The sequence below is a fragment of the Euphorbia lathyris genome, chromosome 9 (genome assembly GCF_963576675.1).
Source record: "Euphorbia lathyris chromosome 9, ddEupLath1.1, whole genome shotgun sequence".
NCBI lineage: Eukaryota > Viridiplantae > Streptophyta > Magnoliopsida > Malpighiales > Euphorbiaceae > Euphorbia > Euphorbia lathyris.
Genome location: NC_088918.1, coordinates 37821934 through 37842963, shown reverse-complemented (window position 1 = coordinate 37842963; position 21030 = coordinate 37821934). Strand labels below are relative to the sequence as shown.

Below are 21030 nucleotides of genomic sequence, written 5' to 3'. Positions count from 1 at the left end.
CCAAATTCTCAATTAATTTCAACAGACTTTAAAACACATTTTAAAATAAATGCACAGGCAATAATGAGCAATAATGAGGTAACTATGTAACAAAAATATATCCTCTAAAATTGTCATTTCACGTAAATTCCACTTATAAAATTTTCTAATTTCCTATTGGAAACTCGAATTAAAGGCTCAAAATAAGTCCAAAACAAGAAAGCTAAACCCAGTTAAAGGCCCAGTTCCATACCATTCATCGCCGGCCACAAGAAAATAAGCTTCCATTTCCAACACGAAAGGCTTCAACTCTCCCCCAAATCGACTGCAAATGGCCAAGTCTCTCATGTGGCGACCCATTCTCTCCTCCGCTCGCGGCCATCACCCTCACCGTCTTCTCCATAATCAGGCTGCTCCTTCATCTTCCCTTCTTCAGCTCCCCCAACGATGCTTCCTTTCCCATAAATCAGTCTTATCGACCAAAACTCAAGCAAACTTCTTGTTCTGGTCTTCCACCCACAACGGAACAACAGAGCTCCCAGTTGAGTGCGGCTGCCTTAAGTTATCGAAATTAGGGTTTGGTCTTGCCGGTTATCGTAGATTCAGTGTTAGAGCTACGAATGTTAATGATGCTGGGTCCATTGACTCGCCTCTTATGCAATCCATGGAGAAAAAGGTAACTTCAAATTCCGTTGAACCTCACATTTTATTTTTGGAGGTTTTGGAGTTTCTATTTATAATTCGATTTTGAATTAAACAACAGATTAAGGAGCATCTAAGTGCAGAATCGGTCAGTGTAAAAGACGCATATGGGGACGGCAGGCATGTCAGGTAATCTGTATTTCTTTGGAGAACTACGATTCATTGGAAATTTTTCCAATAGAGAGGGGAAAGGGATTGAGGAGGATTTAAGCCCTAAACTTTCTTATTATACATCCATTTAGGATTTAAAAAAATGACTCTGTTCCTTCAACTTGACTGAATTAGAGTACTTCAACTTGACAAAGAACTATGAAACATATATTGACACATTTCACCTTTGGGTTAATTTGGCAGAAAAAAGCCAAGTTAAGGACAAATAGTTACTCAAAGCTTAGAAGCAAATTGATTCAAGTTAAGCATAGTTGTTAAAGGCGCACTAAGGCGTTAAGGGATCCTGGGGCCTAGGCTCAAGGCGCACACCTGAAGAACAGGCCCAGAAAATAATAAATATATATATAGTCCATTACTAGTTAAAGCATATCAATATTTGATATCAATATCACTAATACTCCATTACCAGTTAAAACATAAACCAAAAAGACAGGTTGTCTACATTAACTTGTAGTCTTGGTACTATAGATGAATAAAAAAAAAGGTTTGCATTAGTTCAGCCTGAATTTTGGCATGAACAGGTTGTCTACATTAACTTGTAGTCTTGGTGCAAAAGTTTAAATTAACATATTAATACAATTACATGGTTGTAGAAACGAGCAGTACTTAATGCAGATATAGTCTTTCTATATTTACGTCTCTTGATATCCTTATTTAGATCAAGGGTTAAGATTAAGTTTATTTAAATTAGATTAGTGGTTGAGATTAATCAACCATTTGTTTTACACAAAAAAGTTAAAAAAAAAAAAAAAAAAAACTAGGGAAAACAGTATATGTTACTGAGGCACGCCTCAACTCAGGCTCCGAGGCGCACAAGGCGAGAGCCTTTTACACCGTGCCTCGCCTTGTGCAATCAAGGCTCACTGCCTTGAGCCTTGCTTGAGGTGCGCCTTTAACAACTATGAGTTGAAGGACCAAATTGACCTTTCATCCCATCCATTTATGTGTGAATTTAGATAAATGCACATGAAATTTGTTTTTAGGTGATAAATGATTCATTTGTTTAATCCATGATAAAAGTGAAGCAAAACAGATATTGATGCACATCATAGTTCCTTATTTTTCTCCTAAGCATTTGTTTAGGTGATTCCTCTTTTACATCAATGTTTATGGTATCTGATTTTCATCCACTTGTGCTGTGTGTGAACATCCTAACACTTGATAACATGTAATGGCATGTTTGAAAGGCTGTTGATTATGAATTATGGGAGCTAGATACTGGCATTCCTTCTCATCTTCTTATGCATTCAAACATTCCAATTTTGGTATATGACTATGCAATAATAAGGTTCAATTGAAAATGCTTCATTGAATGAATATTTTCAATTTTTCACAATCTAAGTATATTTGCTTACATTGTTGCTTATTTGCATGCAAACTTTGAATTTAACGTGTTTTATTGCTTCGAAATCTGAAACTCTTAGAAAAATGTTTCGGCCACATTCCTTAAATTGGAAGTTCGTATCTTAGAATAAAATATGTTTGGAGAGGCAATCTCTCCGCTCATCTTTCAGATCATCTTCTTAAAATTTTCAAAACAAAAAACCTTCTTTTTCTCTTCTGTAATTTGTATATAATTTTAGCAATATATATATATATATATATATATATATACTCTAGTATATTATATATACACATTTCCATTTTCTATATTTTTTAAAAATGCTGTTTTTCAGCATTCATTTCTGTTTATGTGCAACATAGGTTATGGCTGATGTTTGGGAGATAAGAGTTGTAATAGCATCTTTTTTCCTTAAGAATGCAATTGTACACTGCTAAACCAACCTTCAACTGTTACTAACACATAATGATATGCTCAAGTTTGAGGCTGCAGTTATGAATCAGCGTTAGTGAACTTTTTGTTTTCTCCAACGTTTGATCTGCAGGAGGTTTAATTAAGTTGAAATGTGATGACAAGTTGTAACTAGACTATATTTCCCTTCTATAAGGCATGATTAATGCGTATAATGGATGTCATTTATATGTCAATTGGGCCAGTTGTGTGAACACACATTTCGTTTTCTTAGTTCTTCCCCCTTTTTGAGCTTCGCCATCAAAATTGATCTTATGTACTGTATGTTTGCAGTATCGATGTTATCTCCTCTGCTTTTGAAGGACAGTCAGCTGTGAATAGACAGAGAATGGTTTACAAAGCAATATGGGAAGAGCTTCAGAGCACAGTCCATGCAGTTGATCAGATGACTACCAAGACCCCTGCTGAAGCGGAAGCCAAAAAGTAATCAAACATTTACCTTGCTACCATTTTTAGAGCCAAATATGTTCCAATTGAGATTTCTTGCAGTGATCCAGAAAGAAGCAGTAAGCAACTTTCTTGTTTTAAGTTTTGCTCGAGCCTTGTAATCCAAGTTTTCTCAAGGATACTCTCGGCAGAAAACTCGCAATGCTTAGATTTGAAAGTAAACCATGAAATATTGTTAGTTATTATACTTTTACCAAGTTATATAATTTTTCATGAAGCTTTCTGTATTACAACTTTATTAGTTAGAGCATTAATAGTAATTTGTGAATTGGAAAGCTGTATGCTAAAATATAGTTGTCTTGTAAAGTCATTGAAAGGAGAGTTTCACCCTTAATTTGTCATCAATCTGGAATCTCCAATATACTCCAAAATGCATTTCGGCCCAAATCAAACCACTACTATTATTTTGGACTGGTTCAGCTCTACTTCTATGGAAGTAGATATATGTCATTGTTGGATTTATGAAAGTGATGGTCACCAAAGTAAAGAGGTAACTGCTCCGATGGTCATTAATGTAGTTTTTAGCTTTTTAGAAGCTAAAGTATCACATTTGTATCAATAAAGTCACTAAAACCAAATCAGCACCTGGAAAATTAACATGACATTCACGTAAGTAGCACACCACAATTCACTTTTAACATATGTTATGTGTCACGGGGCCAGGTCTTAGTCAGGTTAAAACCCCGTGTGGTGTCTCGACTTTTCCCAAGTCTCGGCTATCCAACTCCTACCGAAAGGGTCTATCCTCTTTTAGCGCCCGTCAATACGTCTGTCGGTATTCTGTCCCGGAAGGTCTCCTTATGGTTAAACCTCACCTTAGAATAAGCACGTACTATAGGCTCTCGTCGGCCACATAGTTCTATAGAGTTCCCCTTTATGGAGATATTCGCCTCTCTTCGCGAAAAACGAATACCCGATTCTTCCGTCCCTAGTGGACGAGGGTGGATCGCTTAAACCGGTTCCGACTATTGACCCAAGGGGTCGTGGAGATCCAACGCCAGGGTAGTCCCTGTCCCCTATAGTGTTGCTTATACCAACTCGGTCTCTACCATCAACGTACGTTGATATGTCCCATTCGCTGCTCGATGCCGAAGCCTTCTCGTAGTTTTGCCAATGTTCGGAGTTGAGTTTGCCTATGGTCAAACTCCCCCACTTTAGAGGAACAACGTCCTCATCGATCAAGTCCGCCTCCTCTAAAGGGAGCTTCACTTCCTCCTCGAACGTTACTGAGGTTCCGCCAAGTTGTTCGCGCTCTTCTTTCCCATCTCATCTCTGCTTGCACTTGAACTCTACTTGAATTTTCACGCTGTTTGCTTGACTTTGAAAATGGATCACTTCACCCATCATGTCGTTCTCATTCTGTTGCTCTTATACTCCGAATCTTCTTCCTTCATCCAGGGTCTTTCATATCATTCTTTTTCTATCTTCCATCTTCCATCTAGCCCACCCTTCAATATATCTCCATAATATACCGTAAAGCGGGTCGATACGGTTCTAATCCTCCTTAATGTACGCTCCCCCACTTGAGGATCAACATCCCCTATTGATTGGGAAAAGGGGGTTTGGTAAGTCGACGAAGACCATTGATGTCGACTAACCAAACAAGTCTTCTCAACCTTTACACCTCGCAAAAAGAACCAAAGGAAAATATCACAATATTCGCAATTAATTTTTTTTGCCAACTGCTAAATACCGCTCTCAAATTACTTATCACCGCCTCTTTTGGACTTTTTTGCCCCTCTCATAATTTTGATCAAAAACTGAAAATTCTCTCTCCAAAATTATAAACACGAACAACAATAATTGAAATTATGAAAATAATTGATGTGTGACAATCCAAATCTCAAAAATGGATGATTACGAGTCGGAAACATTAAGATTTACATCTTTTTATTAAAGAACTCATGAAAATAATACATATTTTCATGACGATTTTACATTTTTCGTCACAAAAAATAGGAGAATTTTTCATTTTTCGTCACAAAAAATTGAATGATTTAGATTTTTCGTCACTAATTTTTTTTTACGATTTTGCATATTTCAAAATTTGGCTTAAACGGATGCGGCATACCACTCGACTCATGGTGGGAACGGATGCAGCGTACCGCTCGACCCATGGCTGGAACGGATGCGACTTACCGCCCGACCCATGGTGGGAACGGATGCGGCATACCGTTCGACCCACGGTGGGAACGGATGCGGCATCCGTTCCCGCCATGGGTCGAACGGTATACCGCATCCATTTAGGCTAAATTTTGAATTTTCTCTCAATTTTTTTCCCAATTTTGAACCTTTTTTTATGCCAAGGGCAAAATTGTCCAATGGGCCGGTAAATAGCAATACCTTTTTTTTTTATAATGTTGGTATTCAAAGTACCTTTTAATGCAACCGTACCAACATTCACAACCGAAACCATCATCAAGAAAATAATATGGCAATAATTAATCATGAGGCATAGGTAATCCCACTTACACGATCGATCAAGTATTTAAATACTTTGATTTACTGAACCTGTTGTTTGATGGACATCATGTTGTTGCCGTTCACAATCTTTGTTTTATGCTTCTAACAATTCCTAATTTCTGCACTGATTTGTAAACCGTCATTCCCATTTGCGTACGCCACCATTATGATTTGTCTTGAGTTTGTTTGGACAGACTTTAAGCTCCTTAGAGTTTGCCGCCGAGTTTGAATGCTTTTACCTGCTTCATTCCTCTTAATGGGATCCCCACTCTTTTGTTGTCGGAACTCCTCACTTTTCTCAAACTTCTTGGAGTACATGTACAAAAAATACGTCCTTCTTGTACATGAGTTGTTTTGGGCATCCCCTCCACAGAGCTCATTACAAGCAAAAGGATCACAGTTTGTGAATTATTTCAGGCGCCCCCTCAATACATTCATAGCATTTAGAACTTTTCATCTCCACTCGAGTAGGTCTTCAAGGGTATCTACGACCCTGGGTTACCGCAACCTAATTCTTATTATTTTCACAATGACCACTGGCCTTCGCTAATAATTTCATTAGTGATCGCGACCTTTTCTTTTTAAACGCATCGGTCATCCTCATAGACCGGACCCCACCCTCAGAGTTTTCACTATTATCTCGTGACCAACTCTAGCTCACATGAATCTTCTGTAGTATCTACCGCACGACTTTCTTCGGTCAAACACAACTTCCGTAATTTTCACACACAAGGGCAATTCTGGCCACCAAATTTCTTAATCGGATGTTTCCCACCTGATATTCGCAATTACTTCCGATGTCTATCTTTGCCAAGATACATTAGGCCAACATGCCTAAGAGTTCCCACAATTTTTCCGAACAATGGTCGATTTCCATACGATGGACAAAGTCCTCGTAGTCTAAGGGTAACTCGATAATGAGTTTTCCTTGACTCCTGAGAAGGCACACGTAATTTTCTACTGAATCCTGATAGGACGGAATTCAGATTATACTTTGATAGTCCTACATCGCCACAAGAATTCAACAGTCCATTCATGTGATCCGTCACCCAAGCCTCGATATTCCGCCTTAATTTTGTCGACTCATGGAAGAGATCAAGCAATGTCTAATTGAATTAGAAGGGTTACACCTCAATAATTTGGCTATAACAACCATCAATTCGATAGATCATCTCTACGCTACTTCACATAAGCGTCGAATTCTGAATGTCACCTATGAATTCTCCCCCCTCAAAGGCATTGAATCCCGTAGAATTCCATTGCCTATAACCGTAAGGGAGTATAATTTTAATTTCTAGCATTTGTATGCGTTAGCAATCTTAGTTCCCTTTTGCTATTTTCCGCACTCTCACACACTGGGTAGAAGTCTCGCAACAATGGCCCTAGTAAACCAATGACATTTATTGAACCGAAAGGCATCACAAAATATTTTCAGGAAAATCATCGTAAATTTCCATCCGTCAATTTGTTGAGGAAATTTAGAATCTTTAGTATCGCTAGCCCATATGTCGAGGGACTCGCTTAGTTAAATCAATGTTCGCTCACACCACGACGAACTCGATTAGCTAAAGCAACGTTGGCTCACAGCATGAAGAACTCGCTTAGTTAAAGCACTGTTGGTTTACTGTAACATCTCAATTTTATGCATTTCATTTCATATAAACATATGCATTACATAACATTATTAGGAACATTAGAAAATAATATTTGCATTTTACATGACATTATGTCATTGAATACATATAGATACTAATATTAGGATAAGTGAAAGTATATGAAATAGATGTGTAAGTGTGTTTTAAAATATAGGGACTAAATTGAATGATCTTAAAAGTATATGGACTTAAATGTAATTTGTTAAAATTTTAATCTAAATAATATATCATACAATTTCAAATCAAAATTATTATTAATAATAATAAGCATAATAAGAATAATAATAATAGTAATAATAATGATAAGAACAAGAATAGTGGTAATAGTGGTAATAAGAGTATAAACTCATGGGTAAATAAGGAATTGTATCCAAACCCATAAGATAATCTTGTGGAAGGATTATGTGAGTCATTCATCTCAAATTCTCCAGAAAATTTAGAGAGAGAAACACCTTCAAGAGTGAGAAAGTGAAGAAAAAGAGAAGAAAAAGAAAAAGAAGAGAAGAAGACTGCTCAAAAAAAAAAAAGAGAAGAAGAGAAGAAGAGAAGGGTATGTTTATACACCACCTTACACAAATTATTTCATAATTTTGGAAGCTGATTTTGAGGAAGTTGAAGAAGAGAAATTTTTGAGTCTATGTCTTAGGTAAACTCTCAAATTTGTTGCATGCAATTTGGTTAATTATTTTAGAAGATAAGGTATAATTTATTAGACTAGCTCTAAGTTGAATCCTATATATAAAGTTGTTCTTGTGGTATGTTTTTGAAGCCTTTAAAGACTTCATTTGGAGAGGTATTAAAAATAAGAAATGTTCATATATGTATTAATTAGTGATTTGTAAACAAATTGTTAGTATTGTATTTGTATGTTAATATATAACTAGGAAAGAAGTTCATATGTGCTATGTTGCCTATGTGTTGACACAAGGTCAGATTATAAATTCGGTTATAAATTGTACAGAGCTTTGAAAATTCTGAGTTTTGGATATACTATACTCCTGTCTGTCTAGTTTAAGTAGAAAAAGTAATCAGACCATTTGGAGTTATATCTTTTGAGTTATGAGGGATTTCGTGGAACTGGTACAGAAAAATTGTGATTAAATTAAGACCCAACGAGAAATTTTGTAATAAAGTATGTATACTTGGACATTCTATAAAACTTTAGTATGGTATGCATATATGAGTCTAAGATAAAATGAAATTAGAATTAGTTCATTTAGATAAGTGAAAGAGGAGTTATAAGGCTTTTAAGGTTAAAAGGTCATACTTGTATAGGTACAAATATCATTTGTTGGAAACAAGTGTAATGAAATGGAAAATAAAAAGTAATAAGTAAATAATTTTTGGGTTTAAAGAGGGTGTAAATTATATTTAATCATATGCTAAATTATATTATAGGTGCTCGTAATATTGAAGATATTCCGGAGGAGGGTACAAGCCGTCATCGAGAAAATTAGCGGCTTAAAAGTGAGTATAAACATGATGTGAAGTTAATTTTTAATTGTGTTTGTGATTTGAGAATTGTGGTGTTTGATTGGATACATATTGATGTGAATTGTTGTAATTAACTTGAATAGATATGAATTGATACTTGTTGAACATTATTTGTGATAGTTGGATTTAAATGAGTATGTGTATATGTTAAATGTGATACGTGTTGAACATTATTTGTGATAGTTGGATTTAAATGAGTATGTGTATATGTTAAATGTGATACATGTTGAATATTATTTGTGATAGTTGGATTGGAATGAGGAGTATGTGTATATGTTAAATGTGATTTCATTGATATAGAACATATGTACATGATTGCATGAAACATAAATGGATGGCATTGTGACATACCCGTTCAGTCACTGTTATGACTACTTGAATCTATATGGACTACTTGGACCTATACGGTCAATATTTGGACTACTTGGACCTACAAGGTCAATACGTGGACTACTTGATTACATGGACCGAAACAAGATTATGTTATACATGTTACCTGTTATTTGACACCGGGTAGTGACTGGCTGGTGGTGTCACAACATTAATAAAACGGTTCATTCATTTGCATTTGTATGACTTGGGTGTGAGACTTGTTTACGTGATTGTGTGTGATTGGTATTCATTGATTGTTTATATTCACTGAGTTGCGACTCATATAAATCGCTAAATTTACCAACTAGTTGAAGTGAAGGTTAGATTGGGACTTTAGACGCTTAAAGAACTGTAGATTCCATGGATGAAAGGTCGGTCTGCTGGGTTTCGTCTCACACTCTCTCCTCTCATTATAAGCATATAGAATAAGTAAACTTTTGGACTATATAAGTTTGTAGATTGTATGTATAAAGATATATATATATATATATATATATTAACGTGTATATGTTTGATATACCTACGACTATAAATTGTTAATATATGCTTTTATCTAATGAATAACTTTAGTTTAAAAAAAAATTATACGTCTAGGGTGTTACATTTACACTACGAAAAACTTGCTTAGTTAAAGTTTGCACGCTCACACCATGAAGAACTCGTTTAGTTAAAACTTACTCGCCAAACTCACAAAAAGGTCTTGCTTAGTTAAGAGACTACCACATACTTCACAAGGGCTTTGTTGGTTTAGTCTCTGATTACGGGACCAGGTCTTAGCCCAGCCAAAACCATGTGTGGTGCCTCGACTTTCTCCAAGTCTCGGCCAGCCAACTCCTACCGGAGGGGTCTATCCCCTTTTAGCGTCTCATCAATATGTCTGTCGGTATTCCGTCCCGGAGGGTCTCTTTATGGTTAAACCTTGCCCTGGAATGGGCATGCACTATGGGCTTTCGCTGGCCCCATAGTGTCCATAGATTTCCCCTCTATGGAGACATGTGGCTCTCTTCATGAAAGGCAAATGCCCGATTCTCATGTCCCTAATGGACGAGGGTGGATCTCTTAAGTCAGTTCTGACTACTGACACATGAGGTGGCAGAAATCCAATGGCACGATAGTCCCTGTCCCTTATAATGTTGATTATACCAACTTTGCCTCTACCATCAGCGTGCGTTGATATGTCTCATTCGCCACTCAATGCCGAAACCTTCTCGTAGCTTTGCCAATACTTGGGGTTGAGTTTGCCTATAGTCAAACACTCCCCCCCCTCCTCTACACTATGTGGATTCCACATGTCATATAAAAAAATAAAATTAAAAGATTTCCAAAAGTAATTATTTTAATTTTATATATATATATCACGTGGATATCATATGCCATTCATGTGAAATATATTAGAAGTAGATTGTGACGTGTTTTTGACGTATGTGTCATATCAAAAAAGTTAAAATTAAAAGATTTACAAAAGTTACCATTTTAAGTTTTTTATATATAACGTGGTTATCACGTGTCATTCATGTAAAATATATTAAAAGTAGATTGTGATGTGCTTTTGACGTAGATGCTATGTTAGGTTTTGATGTCAGGATTTGTTTTTAGTAACTTTACGGATACAAATTAAAAGATTGTGACGTATTTTTAACGTATGTGTCATATCAAAAAGTTAAAATTAGAAGATTTACAAAAGTTATCATTTTAATTTTTTATATATCACGTGGTTATCACGTGTCATTTATGTAAAATATATTAAAAGTGGATGTGATGTGCTTTTGACGTAGATGTCATGTTAGGTCTTGGTGTCAGAATTCAATTTTAGTAACTTTACTAATACAAATTACAAAATTGTGACGTCTTTTTGACGTATGTGTTATATCAAAAAGCTAAAATTAAAAGATTTATAAAAATTATCATTTTAATTTTTTTTATACATCATGTGGTTATCACGTGCCATTCATGTGAAATATATTAAGAAAAAAAATAGTTTATGACGTGCTTTTGACGTAGATGTCATGTCAGGTTTTGGCGTTGGTTTCAGTTTTAGTAACTTTATTGGTACAAATGTACTTTTAACTATTTTAATGACTACATAAACAAACAATTCTACTTTAATAACCATGAATGCTTTTAACCAAAGTGATTCACGTATTGTAGTTAGATTTCTCAAAATTTCCATTTCTTAATGCTGAAAAGGCCAAAAATGATAGGCCTGCATTTATTTAAGCTGAAAATTTCATTTTGGATACTTAGAAGTTTAACAGCCAAATTAGGTATCAGTTAAAAACATAAAAAAAAAAAAAGTTGTCAGTGATTAAGTTTTGATTTATGTTGTACGGAAAAACGACAAAGAAACGAAAATGGATACCGGAAAACATTATTTCTAAAAATATAACTGGAAATCGTATGGGAAATGAAAAAGGTCGCGAAACACCGAAACTCTAGTGACAAAGAGTAGATGCGGAGGACAAACTCAACATTTTGAGTATTTAACCTTATCTTTTAGCATCCATGTTTGGGACAGCGGTTAGGTAGAAAAGAGTAGAGAGACATTGAGAACATATTAAGTGATAAGCATATGTTACAGTTTCAATTAGTATTATATTTGGAACAGTTAGATTGGAATTCCCCAGGTGGTTAGTTAAATACCTCAAGTGGCCAGGGTAAGAATTAGAATTAGAGGATAAATTATAGTACATGCCTTGTCTCTGTAAAACTCTATTAAAAAAATAACTAGAGAAGAAGGAGTCAACCCTTTGATCCCATAAAACGACACAAGTGATTAAATAAGTGCACACTGCCTGGAAAGTGTAGTGTGCCTTTGCCTTACATGAAATCTCTTCCTTGTTGTTAACGTAACTTTTAGTGCCTTCCTCACTTACTTCCCCTTGGATATTCCTTCACTACAATTCATTCCTATTTCTTTACATTTGCTTTCTCAACTTATATACCTATAAATATACTATTATATATTGATGGGCTTCTGCTTGTGCTTGTGGTTGTCAACATAACTTGTCTTTCTCCCTTGTAACACATATTGTATGAGTTTTGATGTTTACTGTTACTGTTTGTTGTGTTGTTTGTCATTAGAAAAAACTGTTTTTACCAAAGGTAGAGATTAGACAATCAGAATGTGTCTAACCAAACACTTAAAACTCGATTTTTCAAAAGGCAAACAAGGGATAAGGATAAAAAGTATGACCAAATACTCTGGACCTTTTAAATGATATTTATTTTGTTGTGTCTTTTTGTTACTTGACTATAATTTCACAGCTTCAACCTTCAAGGCATGACATAAGCTTTCAATTCATGCGTCATCATCATTTTCTTCTTCTTCTTTCATCTTTACCATTTATGTACATCATCACATTCATCTTTGTTGCTATGATACTCATCCATTGCTGTATTAATATGGAATCAATGCCTCTACTTCATATCAGTTAATACAGACTCAAACTGAAAATCTAAGTTTTTTTTTTTTAAAGAACTGAAATTCTAACTTAAACACAACATTAGTACCACATTAATTTCAATGAAAACTCAAGAAAACAAAAAGATATCTTCTAACAATCACAAAACCATGATACATCTTTTTGTTTTATTATACTTGCTCTCTATTACATATATCATATCATATCAATATGTCTGTCTGTCTATTTCACCTATTCTTCTTCTCGGTGGAGGGAGTCATGGATGGACTTCAGGGATGTTCTTCGGTAGCTTATTGTGTCTCTTTGATGGACCTGAAGGCGGAATCGGAGCTCCTTTCGGAAGTAAATTGAAAGTTATAGGAGGATAAACATGCATCATGTGCTTCCTTATGTTATCAACTCTGTATATTGATCCAGAACACACTGCAAAGAAGAGAAAGAAGAAGAGAATAGCCTTGGTATGGTGTTTGGCAGCCATGACACAGACAGAGAAAAGTTTGTTTCAATTTATGAAATTGTTTGGTTTTTTTTATGTGCTTTTATAGGGCGATATGTATAAGGGCGTGTGTATATATGCACATACATATACTGTTGGTGTTAAGCTGTAGTACAAAGTCAAAGGATTGTAAGACTTTTTCTGTAAAAAGAAAAATTATTAAGAAATACTTTTGGATTGGGTATGGAATTCTAGCGGAATAGAGTGAAAGCAAAGTTTATTTAAAACTAGGAAGTAGGTTAGTTCAACGATTCTTATGTCATCACATTTGAGTTCGAATTCCGCTATTATTGTTGAAATTCTTATAAGTGGAGCGATTCTTATGTCATCACATTTGAGTTCGAATTCGAATTCCGCTATCATTGTTGATAGTGGTGGAGCCAAGAATTGATAGTTGGGGGGCTAATTTTAGTTCGATTATTGGGAGTAATTTTTCGAAGTCCAGCCCGTTAAGGCTGGACAAATTTTTTTTAAGCTTCCAGCACACTCAAACTTTGTCATTTTGGTATGTTGACTAAAAATTATAATATTTTCACACTTTTTTTATTTTTAACTATAAATTTTTTATATTTTTCATAAAATTTAATTTAGAAATTAAGTTAATTGAGTCTCAAAAGTAAAAAGTTGATTTTTTTTTATAGATAATAAATTCTTAAAAAATAGATATAATAAAAATAAGTTGAAATGAAACAATAAAGAGTCTAATTGAAAAAATAAAGTTCAAATAAAACAAAAAAATAATTTGGTGTGGTTTGAACTCATGACCTCTCACCTTAAAATAATACTACATAGGTTAAATATATACCAATATTAGAGAGACTACACGAGATAAAATTAACGATACTTAAGGGCGGAGCCGGTGGCCGGGGGTTTCAGCCCCGGGCTCTGGACTGTCTCTGCCCCTGATTGTTGAAATTCTTATAACTGGAGCAATAAGTAAACTTCTTGTAAACTCTTGTGTGGTCTTGAATTTTTTCATGGTCAGTAGCCTGGGGCTGGAAATACCCATTCTACCCCTAATACTTTTGGACACAAAAAGGGAAAATGCCAAAAATGGAGAGTTGTAAATGTAACGGATGCTGATGGATACAAAGAGCGTTGATTTAATGGAGACTAGAGGAGTAATTACAAGAGACATATTGTGAATTTATGAGAGAGAAACTGATTTTAGCCATATTTGGTATCAATAACAAGAACCAATTATTTCCAGATTACATAACCTTTTTTTTTTCTTCTCTTTTTTGTCTTCACTTTGTTGGATGGATTTCTCTTTCCATATTTTATTTTCTCGGATTCATTTTCTTTTATATGGGTTTTCTTCAATTTTTATATATATGGTCAAACTTTATTTTATAATAATATACAAATTCTATTGAAAGAAAAGCACCAACTATGTTGATTATGGTTAGACATTCACATTGCTAAATGAGCAAGTTAAATGACTCTTTAAATATGTGAGGCAATCCTTACTCTTAAAGGTACATTTTGGGGTGAGTTAGGTCTTTGTTTACATGGTATCAGAACCATGATTCAATGTTGGGGCTCCCGCTGATATTAACGTCACGCACCAAACGAATTGGACGTGAGGAGGGCGTGTTAGACATCACACAATGCTAAATGAGGAAGCTACATGGCTCCTTAAATATATGAGGCAATCCTTACCTTTAGAGGTACCTTTTGGGATGAGTTAGGCATTTGTTTATAATTATATTATTTGATCATCTTTATTAGTTGATTATATTATATATTGAGTTGTTGTTTATGATCCTTCACTAGTCAAATCGGATATTTCATTAACATTATCAAGTCGAGATTCATTTTAGTTTAGTTTTTATCTCAAATTAGCTTAATTTTTTTATGGTCTATTGACACGTGTTAATAATCGAAATATGTCTTAACATAGTTCTTTATGAATTGATTATATAAGTCCTTGACTGATTTGAAATTGTTATCATATAGGATCCTTCACTAATCAGTTCATTGCTGTCATTTAGGATATTTCGTTAATATTAGAGTAACGGGTTTGAATGAAGAATGAAGGAGAAGCAGGAATAAGAAGTAATGGGTTCGGACGAAGAAGGAATGAAGGAGTAACGGGTTCAGACGAAGAAGAAGAAGAAAAGGGTTTCTTGAAGAACCAAAAGACTTTGGAAGAGATATAGTGAAAAGAGAAGATTTTCTGTCTAAAAATAAATGCAAGTACAGGTCCCAAGCTTTTATCTTTTCGGCCAACCTTTTGTTGAGCGATTTCCGCAAGTGCACGGTATACGCTTGTAGTAATAAAAGATATCGAACCCACAGGGAACGCTTTTTAACGAAAACTTATTTTGAATCAGTTAGATTTACTTTTAAGGTTTATAATATGTAAAATCGTTTAATTGGATTTGGTTTTGAAATTGCTAGAATAAGAATTAGACTAGAGTATGTCGAACGTTAGAAATCACCTCTGATTTAAGGGTGAATATACAAGACAGAAACGTTTAGTTCTTTAGAAAAGTAAATAAATGTATTTGTCTGCATTAAGCAAAGAAAACAACTTTAAACTTTGTATAAATTATAAAAATGTAACAACGTAAATTCCTCTAATTAAAAGGCTTTGAACGCAACAATCCTCCTAACTGGTTTAGATTGCTTCCTTAACCAAATTAATACTTTTATCCAAGATATCAATTCGTCTAAGTGTTCAACAAAGTTTCCTTGTAATGATTTTGAATTCAACTACGTTTTAATGAAAACACCAGAACTCACTTCGGATCATTTACCAAAGTGCTACATAAAAATCTATCGAATAGAATGAACTTTATTAGATGAAATGTGAATTTGATACAAGTTTACAGAGAACAAGAAGCATGGAAATGTTGGCCCCGTGTAACGTGATAAGATTAGTTCCAAGGGGGGGATAGGAACTATTCAAAAAATTTGTCCGTTAAGGCTGACTTCTTTTCCTTAAGAAAAGGTTTACACAGCAGTGCTGAGTAGTTTAAGACACAAGCTTAGTCAACTGGTGACTAAGTTTGTTTCTTTTCTTGAGTCAGGAGATAGCACTTGAGTCTATTCCTGAACTCAGCTTCTCAATGCACTTAACTCAGCGTAAGTTTATTACTTGGTCAGTTTTATAGCAAGCAATATATATAAAGGAGTTAAGGGTTAGAAATATGTTACTCAACAGACATATCCTGGTTCGGCCTCTCCGCCTACGTCCAGTCCCCAGATCTCGTTTCGAGCTTTTTGAATCCTCTACTGAGCTCTTTAAAGGTAGAGCACGGAACCTTTTACGACAGAAGCTGAGTATACAAGAGTACCTTCCTCTATTCTTCTACTCACTCCTATTACTACCGCTGAGTACTGTAACCGAGTACTCAGCTTCTCCTTTCTATACTTCTAGAAATGATAAGTGTTTGTCCTAAACAACAATTGCTAAGACACTTTAGATGAATAAAATCACTCTAGACTTTTACACAAGATTGGAATTGGTGTAAGATTTGCTTTGCTTTTCTCACAGAACTTCAAGTATCAATTTGGTCAGCATTTCGACTTAATTGAAGATCTGCATGGAATGAAGCATTTGAGAGGCCTATTTATAGTGACACTTCAAGCACCGGTGATTTCGAATTTCGAAATAACCGTTGGAGGCAAACGGCTTCCTGTCGCTTTCACTCAGTACGTGCTCAGTGTCCTCGACCAATCAAATTCATGTATCTTCTGTCTTCGTCAGTGCTCAGCAGCTTTTCGACAGTGGAACAGAATGTTTCCATATTTATAGTAAAGTCTTCCAGACAGCTTCCTGCGTCTTCTGAGCTTTACCCAAAGTAGAAATACTTTGTCTTCAAGTTTATTTTGTTCTGCCGCTGACTCGTACTTCTTGTCGTTCAACTCAGCAACTTCATTTTGAAGCTATTGGTAGAAGGCTTCTCGATCCTTCTTCATGCTGGGCTGGCGTTTTACTTAGAACGACTGCGTTTTGTCTTCCTGGGCCGTGTGGTCTTGATCTGTTGACTTAGGCTTGACTTCCTCTTATGGGCCTTTAGGCTTTTTATCTTAATGTCTTATAAATCAAATAACTCAACATTGAACAAACACATTAGTGTGAATAAATCAAAGCATTTAAATTTAATGTGTTAGAATATTTTTCACATAAATAATTTTGTCAAATCAAAATCATGTGGAAATGTGTTTCAACAAACTCCCCCATTTTGATGTTGGCAAAAATATTCAGTAAGGAACTCAGTGTTGAGCTCCCCCATGATAGTTGACCTTATTTTTTCAAGATACTCCCCCGTAAGGGTTGAGCTGCTGACTTAGTTTTACTTTAAACATTTTAAGGTTTAATCAAGTAAGTCTAATGTCAGTTTTCAGACTTAGGTCAGCTCATGGAACATATTCTTTTTACTCAGTTAGGTTATGCGAAAGATTGAGTTTAGATATCAAAGTACGCTGAGTATATCTTTGTTCAATGAGTTTTAATTAAGAAGACATATAAAAGAGGTCAACGTTTAGATCAACACAGCAGACAATCATAAAGCAATGTGAACAAATAACACAGTTGATTTAATGAAGATACATTAGTATTTAGCACACAACATAAGTAAGCATCACATAAGATTAGTCAAATTGAATGATAGATGCATAAGTTTAGATTGATGGTCAGCGAGACAAAATACGTCGGATAATAACAGAAGTACAAGTCAAGATCTTAACAAGTCTAGCCAAACTAAACTATTTCTTTCTGTTGACTTGAGCAATATTATCTTTGCCTTTTCCCTTGGCATGTGTTTGTTGCTGCTGACTACCAGATGCTTCTCCTGTGTGCTGAGTTCTATTAGCTTGTTCTTTCTCCCCCGTTTTGCCAGCATCGGGTGGAGGAGGAATGAAGGTGTCGTTGAGAGCAACACGAGTTAACCGCACGGAATATGCCTTAAGCTTTTTCGTGCTTTCATTGAGACCATCAAAAACCGGAACACCATCATCCAAGACAGAACCGGGATTCCTGACCGAGGCACTGAGCATACTCAGAATATATTCTTGCGACTTCCCAAACCAGGTGATAGTATCAGTTAGCATGGCATAAGCTTGATGAAACATCTTAAGCAAAGCCAAGTCGTAATACTGACGTTGAGCATTCGTGTGACGCGCATGTTTGAAGATGGATTGGGAGCATTGCAGAAGCTCATTTGTCTTGAGTTGGTCAGTTTCCATCTCTTCCTTACTCAAGTTGAATAGACTGACAGTCTCACTAATTTGCTCAATGGAGCATTAGGAGGTGGAAGAGAGTTGCTCGTTGGTTCTGGCTTGTTCAGAATGAAGCTGGGTAAAGAGGTGATGAACCTCAGCAGAGGTTGCATACATTGAGTTCGCAGCTGACAGGTTTTGAAGTTGACCCTGGAGAGAGTTCATGTGATTTACCATAGTCAGCTGGAGTTCAGCCAGCTTTACTAGTGATTCCTGCTTGGGCTGTTGAGACTAGAGAGAGGTCATAACACTCAGAAGATCCTTAAGACCTTTGATTTCGGTGAGAAGCTAAGTGACAGAGGAAAGTTGAGTTTGCTCAACATGAACTGACCCAGCGGCTTCGATATTGGATTGATGAAGGTCCTGGAGTAATGCTTGAGCTGAGTCAATGATTCTTCGACCTGACTCAGTGGTGTGCAGGTAAGTGTAGGATCCATCAATGTTTGGTCCAGATGCCAGAATATGAGTAGCACTAGATGGAGGAGGTGATTGGTGTTGTTCATTATTTAAAGTGCCAACGTGGTCAGTGGCTGGACTTTTATTTTGACTACTAGTAGGAATTGACTGGTTGATATTCTGCACTTGAGGATGTGGAAGATATTGATCGGTAGAGTCATTTAACTGCTCAGAGTCAGGCTGAATCTGACTAGTTTGAGGAGGTTGAGGAGTTTCAGAACTGACCTGAGCAGGTTTTTCCTTTGCTATCTCAGTATGTTGAGGAGCAGCAACTTCGAGCACTTGCTCGGTATGAACTTGACTTTGAGTAGCAGTTGAGTCGGCATGTTCCTTAGGTTGAGAAACAGAGGCTTGCTTTTCCTGGTGCTCTCTTGGAGAAGACTCAGTGGGATTGGAGAAGAATTTGAATTGCATGTCAAAGAGATCAGTGATGGGATCCCCGAGAGGTGAGTCATCCAGAAGGTCAATAACTGGGGATTTATGAGCCTTTTTCTTAAGTCTCCTTAATTTCTTAGTCTTTGGAGGAGAGGGGTCAACTTGAATAAAGTCAAGAGATTCAGAAGGTGAATTTACCCCTAGGTCAGCATGATCCTTTGCTGTTGGCTCAACTTGTTTGTCAACCTGCTCAGTGTTAGTTGTCTCATGTTGCTCAACATCTGCTGTCTCCTCAACATCAATTTGTCCTCCAAGATTACCCAATTCTTCTTCATCTTGGACAGTGGGGGCTTTCTCAAGATCAATGCCTTGACTTCTCATAAAATGCGAGTCTTCAGAGATGACGACGTCAAGTGGGGGTGCATCAATAGGACTCAACCCAGAAGAGATCTTCTTCTTCTTTCTCAAAGGCTGCTCAGGAGTTTCCTCTTTTTCTTCTTCCTCAGGCTCAGCTTGCCTTTTGAGGTTTTCTGCTGACTTGGGCCCAACCTGACCTTGTGCAACTTGAGGCTTTATTCCTTTGGACACAAACCGAATCTTTTTCGGGGCAGCATCAACGTCTTTGGTAGGTGTTTGAACATCTTTCCTCTTTCTGTCTTGCTTATCAGCTTGAGCTTTCCTTACTTTCTTTCCTTCTCTAGTCAGCATCCCCTCTGTTTCTTTAACAGTGGCCCCTTTTCCTTTCTTAGGTACAATGGGTTGGTCGTAGACCAAGCCGAACAATGCAGCTGCTGTGATCTCAGTCCCCCAGACATTAATTTCCTCAACCAAGCTCACCTGATAGTCTTTGAGGATTTTGGTGATAAGTGAGCCTAACCTAAGGGTTCCAGTACTTCATTGAAAACCGCCGATGAGAAAAACAGGCATGTTGATCGGCTGGTAGGTCAGCATGCGCCAAATGAAGCACTGCTCGAAGTTAGATGCTGAAGACGTGGAGTTGACCTTTGGAAAGAGGAAGTTGGTTAGTATGTAGCGTGCCATTTTCTGAGGCTGGCCCATGGAAGTACTAGCGATTTCCCCTGAATGACCGGCGAGTTTGCAAAACTCAGTGGGATACTTAATTTTACCGTGGTCATTCGTTGTTCTGAGTTTAGCGCCTTCGGTTTTTAGCTTGAGCAGTTTGGCCAGGTAAGGAGGGTTTATAAAGATGTTTTTCCCTTTGACCTTGGTGACCATATAGTCACTGTTATCATCAGCAGCTCTCAGGTTAGCGTAGAATTCCTTCACCAACTCTGGGTAAGTGGCTTCTCGAATAGAGAATAGCTCGATCCAGCCATTCTTAGAAATCCACTCGCAGAAGGGTTCTCAGCTTCAACAAATCCCTTCGAGAACCATCGGGAGTGGTCAACCTTGTATCCTCTTACACTCTCGTAGACCGGTGTGTAGGTTCTCTCTGTTGGTTTCTTCCCCTTGTCCTTCTGTTTCTTTGACGATGTAGCTTGGTCAGCCTGGGGTTTTTTGCTTGGGGTAATGACCCTAGAGTGGTCATGCTGACCTTGTTCTTGAGACTTGGTGGGAGTCTCGCTATATTCCTGCTGAGCAGGAGATGAAGGGTTTTCATCGGAGTAGTTATCATCGTAACCGACACCGGAGATATTATGAGAATCGTTAGATATGATTCTTAGAGATTTTTGAGAGGTTTGGGATTTTTAGAGAGATAGAATTTGATTGCCAGAATTTCTAAGTGTAAAGAGGTAGAAGTGGGAATTCACCCGCTATTTATAGGGGTGTCGAGTTGATCTTAAGCGTTGAGGTGGCAGTTTGACCTCAAGATAATCAACCGACAATGATTATGGCATTTATGACACAATCGGCGAATGTGTTTTCTAATTATTGCGCTTACGTCATCCTAGGTGGCTATTTAATGCGCGTGCTAGTATTAATTCTACAACGGAT

General features: G+C 36.5%; 1 protein-coding gene and 1 long non-coding RNA gene across 2 annotated transcripts; both read left to right on the top strand.

Moving 5' to 3' along the window:
- Positions 1-239: 239 nt before the first annotated feature.
- LOC136207008 (protein BOLA4, chloroplastic/mitochondrial) lies at positions 240-3329 on the top strand. The gene is made up of 3 exons (XM_065998248.1): positions 240-655; positions 743-810; positions 2939-3329. The coding sequence occupies exons 1-3, from the start codon at positions 311-313 to the stop codon at positions 3090-3092; spliced, it is 567 nt and encodes a 188-aa protein (XP_065854320.1). The 5' UTR covers positions 240-310; the 3' UTR covers positions 3093-3329.
- Positions 3330-7666: 4337 nt separating this feature from the next.
- Positions 7667-13203, top strand: LOC136205429 (uncharacterized). The gene is made up of 3 exons (XR_010675948.1): positions 7667-7876; positions 8629-8697; positions 12771-13203. It is a non-coding gene; the product is annotated as an uncharacterized lncRNA (long non-coding RNA).
- The last annotated feature ends 7827 nt before the right edge of the window (positions 13204-21030 follow it).